This window comes from Lingula anatina, chromosome 1 (genome assembly GCF_051362555.1).
Source record: "Lingula anatina isolate TDL-2025a chromosome 1, LinAna3.0, whole genome shotgun sequence".
Taxonomy (NCBI): Eukaryota; Metazoa; Brachiopoda; class Lingulata; order Lingulida; family Lingulidae; genus Lingula; species Lingula anatina.
Window position 1 is genome coordinate 58,533,109 of NC_141767.1, and position 9,905 is coordinate 58,543,013.

At 34.5% G+C, this 9,905-nt stretch overlaps 1 protein-coding gene and 1 long non-coding RNA gene across 2 annotated transcripts; both read right to left on the reverse strand.

Moving 5' to 3' along the window:
* Positions 1 to 1,368: 1,368 nt before the first annotated feature.
* LOC106178145 (glutathione S-transferase 3, mitochondrial) lies at positions 1,369 to 9,880 on the reverse strand. The gene is made up of 5 exons (XM_013561211.2): positions 9,660 to 9,880; positions 3,661 to 3,725; positions 3,385 to 3,442; positions 2,816 to 2,888; positions 1,369 to 2,609 (listed from the first exon to the last, which is right to left on the reverse strand). The coding sequence occupies exons 1-5, from the start codon at positions 9,780 to 9,782 to the stop codon at positions 2,509 to 2,511; spliced, it is 420 nt and encodes a 139-aa protein (XP_013416665.1). The 5' UTR covers positions 9,783 to 9,880; the 3' UTR covers positions 1,369 to 2,508.
* On the reverse strand, positions 5,664 to 8,687 carry LOC147764825 (uncharacterized). The gene is made up of 3 exons (XR_015331932.1): positions 8,470 to 8,687; positions 6,978 to 7,070; positions 5,664 to 6,573 (listed from the first exon to the last, which is right to left on the reverse strand). It is a non-coding gene; the product is annotated as an uncharacterized LOC147764825 (long non-coding RNA).
* Positions 9,881 to 9,905: the final 25 nt, after the last annotated feature.

Consider the following 9,905-nt stretch of genomic DNA (forward strand, 5'->3'; position numbering starts at 1 on the left):
TTCTGGTGAATATACGTCACGTAGTATTAGCCATGACACAAAGCCCCTTGAGTTACAGTTAAAATATTTATAAAAACATCCTTACGTCATGTATAATTTACCATGACTGAATCACTACCAAATATATCGGAACAGGGTATGAAAATTAAAATTAAATGATCCGGAACGCTACGTTACCGTTTCCATTTAGGGCTCTTTACATAATGTTAAGGCACGGTAAAAATCAAAATTGAGACAGTCGTGGATTTTTGTTCTATTCACATATATGTTTTTAAAATGATATACAACTTTGAATTCATTCAATTTTTTCTTTTCTTTTCTTTTCTTTCTTTTTTTTTTTTTTTTTTTTTTGACACTTTAGCATGTGAAATGCACTTCTGTATTGGGTTTGGTGTGTAGTGTAGCCAAGAACTGCATGAGTTTCTCTGGATATGTCTTCAGTCAAAATATTACTCTATGAAGTATCTATCGCAACTATTTTATCTAAATCTACCGTAAAATGCATGTCATTGTTACTTTATTTAATCAGTTTAACACAGTTCTAGTATTATCAACATTCCAATTAAGTAGGAAAATTCATGGGATAACTCTTTATATGACAAACGTTGTAAACAACAAATGGAAAAAATAAAAAAGTCCATTTTGTCACCAAAATGGCGGTTATCGCAATTATTTTGATACATGCGCTTGCAATCGGACCACATGGACCTTCATAGATAATATAATAATAATAATAATCTTTATTGAAACATCGCAACCCGAAGGTTGAAGTTATACAGCTTTTATTTATCTATCTATTTATTTATTTTTTAAACATTTTTTTAAAGTCAGAGATGCCTGGTCTTTTTTGGCCCTGTTACACACTATATTCGTTCTCGCCTCCCTGGGGAGGATACAGCTCGGCTGCCATATTAGGCGCTCAAAGCTAACAAACTAACAACCATTTTTCCACTGCCAGACCAGGCCCCTGCTTCAACCCCTTAGTGCTGAGTGTCAAGCGGGGAGACAGCAGGTACCGTTTATAAAGGACTGGTATGTCCTCGGACGGGTTTGAACCCACGTCCTCCCGCTCCGGAGGCGAACACTCTAACCACAAGGCCGGATGATGGCTAGCCTCCATAACAGTATCTTAAGCAATTATTGAAAAAAAAAAAAAAAAAAAGAGAACAGATTAATTAACCATTGGTAAGTATGGGAACATCCTCTTTACTCCACATAAACCTATTTTATGGTACTTTTCCTGCCAACATGAAAGGTTTTTATCCATTTCAGAAAGGTTTCTCAGCTGAATCAGCTCAAGTCAGCTAAATGCTAGTTTTTGTTTTCTGCAATTTATGCAACACAAAAAGCAAAAAAGTAATATAAACATACTTTTTTATACTTTTTATTTGTCACACAGAAGACAAATGGCATTATAACCACTGTACAGCACTTATCAGTGCTTAATACATCACATGGCTGTTACCTGAAGGTAGCCTAATCAATATAGAATGATAACAAGTATACAAAATGCATCTAGATAATGTTTACAAGTTATGTTTTCTAAAAATGTTCAATTAATTTGTGCTTCTATCAATACGTCCTTAAAACACACTTGATTAGTACTACCCTGTGAGGAGCCTAACACTGTGAGGTAGACATACTAATACTGAAGCTAAAGAGCATGCTTTTATAATTTTTAATGATTGTTAAAACAGCTTCAAATGCACAAGTTGGGTAATAACACAAAATATCTGCTTTCAGACAAGTTCATACATATCTGAAGAATTTACAACCAGGTATCTAGCTCTTGGTCTGAGTCTCAGACTTAGTGCAGGCTTGCTTTTTCAATTTCAAATTCCCACAATATGCCTGCTACTGGAATGATTGGAGTGCACATATGGAGATCCAAAAATGAAGAAATGGCATGCATCTGATCTGAAGTTCAGAATACTAACCGTGCATATCAGGAAAAATTTTTATTTTCATTTTCTACACAAATTATATAAAATGTAAGTATAAAAGAAAATGAAACAATTACTTCAAAGGCTATAATAAAAGATGGCTACTGTCATAATTTCCTTTTTTTTGTAGCTCCCAGTGTGGTCAAACACATGTTCCATCCTTTTTAATTATTGTTCATAGTTTAAAAATAGCATTTTACACAAAAGGAAAATTCAAGGAATGCACAAATCTTTTAACAGAGTAAAGAAAATTATGGTACACACATTTGTAAGTATTTAAAATTGGAAATTGGTAAGCTGATGGCTTAGAAGAATAAGGAAAAAAGGAAGCTATAAAAACCCTTAATTGTATTATTCTGCATCAAAATGCTACATAACACCACTTTCAAAATTAAAAAAGAATAACATTGTGTTATATTCTGTCTAAAATATAAAAAACAATCTTGGATAGTACCTGATTAAATGTTCAGATAATATTTTACAACTTCATTATGTTTTCCATTATCTAATAACTACAGTTGTATGTAGTTCATACTCAAGTACACCTGAACAGCTGACCCATAATTTATGCAATACCAAGCAGTGATAAGGCAAGATGAACAGTACAACCCAGAAGTGCCAACAATCCAATGTAACCAATTGCTCCACGGCTTCTCTTTGCTGGATCTAAAAAAAAAAGGGGGGGGGGGGGAACATAAGAAAATTAATATACATATTTGTTCTGTACAGAGGTATTTGTGTCATTTTTTACTGTTTAACAAATTAAACAATATAAAAAATATATATTGGTATAAAGTAACATCTTCCTTGTGAACTGTTACATGTGCTGTTTCATGACACATTTTCATTATGATTACAAAAGCACTTCCTACCCCCAGTATAGTATCCCAAGGCATACAACACTCTGCCAACAATCCAGATGGACCCTGCAGCTGCAGCAATAACCTAAAATGGAAAAATAGATTTCTTGAATATATTTACAGAACTTAAAAAAATCAAACATATGAGCACAAAGGGCATGTCATGGGGTATTTCTATAAATCCTACTATCATAATAAAGATATTAATTCAGGTTCATTTTAAAACGCAGATGCAATAAGAAGGGAGCAATGGATATTGATTTCAAATGGTTTTTCTTTGAAAATCATATCATACATATATCATACTTACATTTTTTATCAGAGGAAAAAATTCTTGTTACATAAAAAAATAAATAATAAATAAAAACTGACAGGAGCCCAACTAACTTTTCAAAACTTTCAGATAATCTTTTTCTTGAATAATTCAAAACAACATAAATGTTTTGGGAAATTGGTTCACCAATTGTAGTTGATGAGTGCGCGCACACACACATGCATGATCAAATAGCAATGGTGCAGTATAGGACTTATTTTGTTTCTCATATGATATTCTAAACATTCACGGCTTAATTTTAACTTACTGGTTGTTTAATGCCTCCCAGGAGCAGTAACACCAGTACATAGGGATAACTCTCTAACCTGAAATAAACATAGATATCTTGTCTCAATCATCTAATCAAGTTTTGAAATACTGTGCCTTAAATATAGATATTTACATGTACTAAAAACTAGTTGAAAATTGGAAATTTAATTTTTTTCAGGTAAAAATTCAGAATGTTAAACCAAATTTGTAGACTGAAGTTTTTATGTATTCTTAGAACCTCTTGTACTTGTATTGCATAACAGTAAATGCCTACATGTTCTGGTGTGCCCTTTGAATGCAGTTAAACTTCTGGTCTCTGTCACTGTACATCTGTGGAAGCTGAAAGAGGTAAAAAATTATAGGTTTAATATGACATTTCATTTTGCTTGTGACATTATTTACCCCCATGGTTGGTATCAATACCCTGAGTTGTGGAGGAATCTGGACATTCATCTCTCTGCATTCATCATGCCTGACCAGACAAGTTCCATTGAATGAATTAATTTGCTCTAGTTAAAAGTATATTACACCAAGGAGTTATAACAGAAGGAGATTACACGCAAGCCTTTCTATTGTCAGATGTCTGTTACGGTGGGCGGAGCTAGCTACGGGGGGCCTCCGGTGGTCAGCACTAGATCATATACGGCAGCGGGACGGAAGTGAGTAATCCAACATGGCGGCCCCCAGCGCCGCCGCAATCGGCAATCCTCGGCTCATTCCGCAAGCTCCATACTAACCATACTTATTGTCGAGTGCGGAGACATCCGAGTAGCTCCGAGTGGCGCCGCCGAGATGTAGTTTTACAGCAAAATATCTAGGAAAATATACATGTATGCTATATCCCTAGGGATTCTTTATTGATACACCTTCACAAATAAGGTACAATCAAAGACAGTACTGTACATCTAACTATAGCAGAGTACAAACAAGTAAATGAATAAATATACATGATTTTGATGCGATATAGATGAATACGTGTTTAAAAATGGGCCAAAGTACAATCATAGAGGTAAAACAGACAACTCCAGCTACAGATACGTAAATTTGCAGGACGTGGAAACGCATTTAGACCCAATTAGATAAATGTATAATAATACTAATAAATGAGTTTATAAAGTGATATATATAAAATGTGTAATGATAATCTACAGGCGATAAGAGAGGGTTTGTTCCCATTGTTGGAAGCATCTATTTACAAAACGCATAACCATTCTAAGAAATATTTAAGTCTTGAGCACCCATAAGAAAATTATACAGTTCATTAAAGCTGAAGTCGCCTAGGGGTAGGAACTCTGACAGCTGCCCTCTGAAGGGATCACGTATTGAATCATATGCTTTGCACTCTAGCAGGAGGTGGAACTCATCTACTTTATTCAAATCGCAAAGTTTACAAAATCCCAGGTATAATACGATTAAAAAATAAAAAGATAAATTAAAAATTAAATAAAAATTATATGCTATATTCCTAGTTATTATACGATTAAAAAAAACAATTGAACTGTGTTTTGATCGGCACTACAACATTCGACTATCAGCCTTAGCATCTCGTCGCTAGGGACCGCCATGTTGGATTACTCACTTCCGTCCCGCTGCCGTATATGATCTAGTGCTGACCGGCCTTCCGGTCTCAAGGTTTCGTCTGCGTCGCTCTCCTCAGCTTGGAGATAAATTTCATATGCGTTATTTCGCGTTAGAATTTGAGATCAGTAATGTCAAAGCGCCGTTGTATGCTGACGATTTTTTTCACAGGTAATTATTTGGACGATGTGCTGGAAGGGAACGATATTATAGAAAGCGATTATAAGGTGATGACTGAGGATGGTCGCCATGAGCTTTTTTTAGTCGGTGATAGATGGCTTTTTTATGGCACAACCCGGTGAAAAATCACCAAGGAGAAGTCAAAAGAAAACGTCCCAACTGTGGTTTGTGAAAATGACGTTCAAGTGAACGTCTGTCCTCACTGCCAAAGGACATAATATTAATACATTAACGTTTGGACCCACCTGCCCTTGGGTCCCATAAACATATACATTGTGACAGTGCCTACGCTTTGTGTCTGGTTTTAAATTTCTTAAAGTATTTTTTCTCTCACTCGGTATAATTTTAATATTATAATGCATTAAAATTTTAATCCAAGGTTGAGGCAATGCCACGACACGTCAGTTTACTGAATACTCGTTATAAATTTCTTTATCTTGGAAATTTCCCTTTTTTTCAGGATTATTTGACACGTACTAACACTGTTCATATTTGTCGGTAAACAAGTGCACAGTGCTATACATTAAGAATAATTTTTATTCATTCATAAATATATTTATGTACAAAATATATCAGAAATTTTAGTATTCACTGAGCTCTTTAAAGTGAAACAAATAAAGATGAGAATATTGAATTTCAAACTATTATTTACTATATTAACTTAAAATATCTTTTAAGTCAACTCTATACTCAAGCACTCTATACTCTATACTCATGAAAGTAGCATCTGTGAGTAAAACCATTTTATTATATCAATAGAAGAACTAAAACAAAAATTTTACACATAAGCAGTAATAAATGAAGTCATAAGAATGATTAAGTTGCTACAGTTTTCCAGTTTTATGCAGTCTATGATGGCATTTTTTTCAACTGATACCAGTCTGTGCCAGATACTATTCCACTTACAGGCCAGCAAGGTCTGAGAATCTAATGGGCCGAATGAAAAAAAAAATCCTAGAAGATAAAGTGGTTAATTCTTACAAATAGGATGAAAAACATGGGATTTTCAAAAGGTTATTATAGATCAAGACAACACTTAGTAAGAACATTTATAAAATGTAACAGCTGAAAAAATTAACTGGTAAGTAAGCAGTAAGTGACTGCTTTAAAGACATTTCACTGAAACAGAAATTTCACTGGCAATCAGGTAGACTGTTATACCATGGCACTCAACAATTTATATATAGGTTTTGAATTTTTTTCCACGTAACAGTAACATAAAATTTATGTCCACTTTTGCAATGTATAGAGTCAGTTAGGTGACTGAAAATATTTTAAAATGTCATAAAGGAGCACTATTAATTTAATGCAATCTCTGTTGGCCAGTCTTATCCAGTTTCTTCTACAAAAAGGACAACTCAAGTGAGAATTTCTTCAGGGCCTTTTCTTCTGCCTTGCTAATGCCATGCCACTCAGAAAAGAGAGAAACCTGTAGGTTAGAAAAAAAAACACATAATAATAGCATTATGAACTACTAGTATCCATGTAGACATTATGGAATTATGCAGTGAAGTTTAATGTGTCTTGTTATGACTTGACTGAAATAATGTTCACCACATAAATGAACAATTTACAACTAAATTTATATAGAACATCAAGATTCATGACCACAAGCTAATAACCCCAAGAAATTGAAAGAAATTGTACTTATTACAAGAAATTATTTAAATCCGCCCTGGTCCCTACTCTTCTGACAGGACAAAAAGGGATTTCAGAGGCTGGTTGCTAAAAGGAAAATGCCCAAGGTTGTTGTATTTTGAAAAAAAATTAAAAAGGGTACTGTTGTTAGTGAATGTTTAATGCATCTTAGGCATTATGACAAAAGTAACTTACCCCAGACACACTGACCTCCTTTTTTCATTGACATATTTTAATTTTTTCCAGCCTGACCATAATTCATATATTCAATGCAGCCTTCTCCCATATCTATAATAGAAAAAAAAACTTGAGTAGTGTTAAGATATGCATGTCAAATTCATTATCAATTTTGAGAGAATTTCTGTTTCAACACTACAAGATGAAATATTTAATTTCAAGTAATGAATAAACCTTAATAGAGTTCTATTCTTTTGTAACCACCAAGGCAAAGCTTCTTTCTTAAAATGAACTGAAACATCCAAGCTTGCCACCTAACATGCCAAAGTAGTGAAGTATAATTTAAGTAGAGAAGCAAGTACCCCTTAATTATAGAGGTGTCTTACACAATAAGGTGTGTCTTACACACCTCGACTCAAAGAGAGATGTGTAGTGAGATAACAGGTAAAGTAATTGGTGGAGCCTAGGTGAACTTAAAACCTTAAGACTTTAAATTAAGAAGCACCAGGATTCATGTGTGTTCTTTTTTCAAAGGTTTAATATGAATTAAAACATATATATGTAAAAAGAAGACTAAATAAGTTAAAAATAACTATACCAAAGACACTGTGAAGTCAAACTTCCTGATGGAAAATGCTGGGTGGAGGCAAAATTTTCCAGTCAAAAAAACTAAGCACTTTACTTTAACAACAAAGTTACCACTCCAAAGCCACCCACCATGGTGAGAAGAAAAATGATGACCAACTGTCATGATAAGTCTTTTTAGATTTAGACATGAAAAAGGTAAAGGCCAAAATGGTACATTTACCCATAACACTAGAGTAAAAAATTGGTATTCTGAACAAATCGGGTTATTTTTTTCAAGAAATATTGGAGCAGTATCCATGCAATATATACCACGCCACGACCAAGATGTTCAAGAATCCAAACACACCAAATTTTTTTATAATCTTGCATTTGAAAAGTACAAAAAGCGGTAAGGCTTTTGGACGTAACAAGCGTAACACTTTTTGATCGGAACTCATGAAAATTGTCAATTGTCGTATCCAAGCTAGACCACATGTAAAATCGCAAAAAAAACAATACTGCTCAAGCAAGTGTGTTGCACACATAACAATTAATTAAATTTTATGACTGTCATGTGACACAAGTTTCAAAAAGGAGGAGGAAAATGTCTTTTGGAGTAATTTTTTTTCGAAATATTAACAAGATGGCGGCTTAAGCATCTGCTTGTTATTCGGCTACTGAAAGTGCACCTAAGTTTTATTCTTTGCTATTGCCACAAATTACTTAACAATTGCAACTGTATAAAGACCAAACTTTCTTCATCTGATACTATATTTATAGGCACTTGTTATGAGTGGGAAATATTTTTCGTGCAATATTTATTCTCCACACACCCCCTCGCGAGATCAATGTGTAGCTGGACACTTACACAGTGAGACCCTACGACATAAAAGTTGCAATTTATCTTCATATTTCGTGTAGTTATGCATTTAAAAGCACTTACCTGTTTTTTGAAAACCTTGTCCAACGTAATATCATATAAATTCTGTATTTCTCTCATTTTTTAGAAACTTGGGACTCCGTTTCTGTTTCTGTCCTCAAAAATCAACAGACGAAGGCACAGATACTAACAAACGAGATTTAAACGAGAGTAGCAATTAAGCGTAACAGAGATAGGCATCCATTGTTCTCTGGGTTCTATTCATTCCGACCAATGAGAGACCGTAATACTGCTCCGCCCCCACGCGTGTAATCTCCTTCTGTTATAACTCCTTGATTACACACATCTGAAAATGTCACTTAAAAATTATTCTATGTCTAACAATCCTGAAAATTAATTGTATTCCCCAATTAAGGCCTTAACAATGATAACTTCCCTCAAATAACCACCACTCATCTAAACCTACGTTATTTAATTAGAAATAAAACATAACAGAAAATCCAAGTAATGGGATGGGTCTAGGAATTATTTTTGAGTAGGAGAACATTGCTTCTTTCTCGCGAGAAAACTAGATTTGGTATTAAAATCCTGTACAAAAAATCTTTAAATGAAATGTAAGGCAGCATGCAGAACTTTTGGAGTTGGGGGGAGGGGGTTAGGGGGAAGTGTGAGGAGTGTACAGTAAAATAAATGAGTCAAAAAACATTACAGATCATAGCCAGTACATGTACATGCAGCCAAGGACTGGGTTCCCATCCCTAGATCGATCTAACAGGAACGGTCCATCTTCTCGCTAAATTGCTTTCAGCTAAAGTGGCTTAGATGTCTGGGACGCCTACTAAAGCTGCTAAACAATAACTAATTACTCAATATCAGCTTCAGTAGGTATGGCGGACATCTAAGCCGCTTAAGTTAACTGCAATTAAGCGAGAATCCCCTTGGAGATAGTTGGATCCAAAGTTAGTATGACAGTCTCTGGGAATGGTATCGAGGATCCAACAATATACTGGTTCCTTAGCACTGCAGTGCCAGTGGGGCGTTGGTAGAAGATAAATTGATACTACATGTATATGCAGTTAGTTACAAAGAAATTGCCCAACATAATTGAAATCAAGAGCAATAGGTAAAAAAATCACTATTATATTATCTATTTTATTCAACTAGTTTATTATTATTACCATTATTTTCAATCGCAATATAAAAAGCAAGGGGTTTTGTCAAACTAGCAAAATAAAATTGTTTACGATACTCACAGGTACTTCGTGTTTTTTCCTCGCTTTGCCAACGTTAATTCCAAGCCAAAAGTTCAGGAAAATTGTTGCAACAAATACTAAAATAACGTATCCATACTCTGGTGAAATTTCAACTGAAACCATTTTGTTTGAAAAGAAACCTTGTTTAGCAAAACTTTGTTCTTGCCCTCACGAGCCGGGATGACGCGACGCTTTAGTAAATGGGTCAACGAGCTAGTGTACACAACAGCCGTACGATGGAGTGCT

What these genes read in the sequence shown, in the direction of transcription:
- LOC106178145 (XM_013561211.2), bottom strand. Translation starts at nt 9,782, where the DNA reads ATGGTTTCAGTTGAAATTTCACCAGAGTATGGATACGTTATTTTAGTA. An exon ending in GGAAAAAACACGAAGTACCT is followed by an intron (nt 3,726 to 9,659) that starts GTGAGTATCGTA and finishes TACCTCTTTCAG; the next exon opens with CTTCCACAGATGTACAGTGA. An exon ending in TGGGAGGCATTAAACAACCA is followed by an intron (nt 2,889 to 3,384) that starts GTAAGTTAAAAT and finishes TTTCCATTTTAG; the next exon opens with GTTATTGCTGCAGCTGCAGG.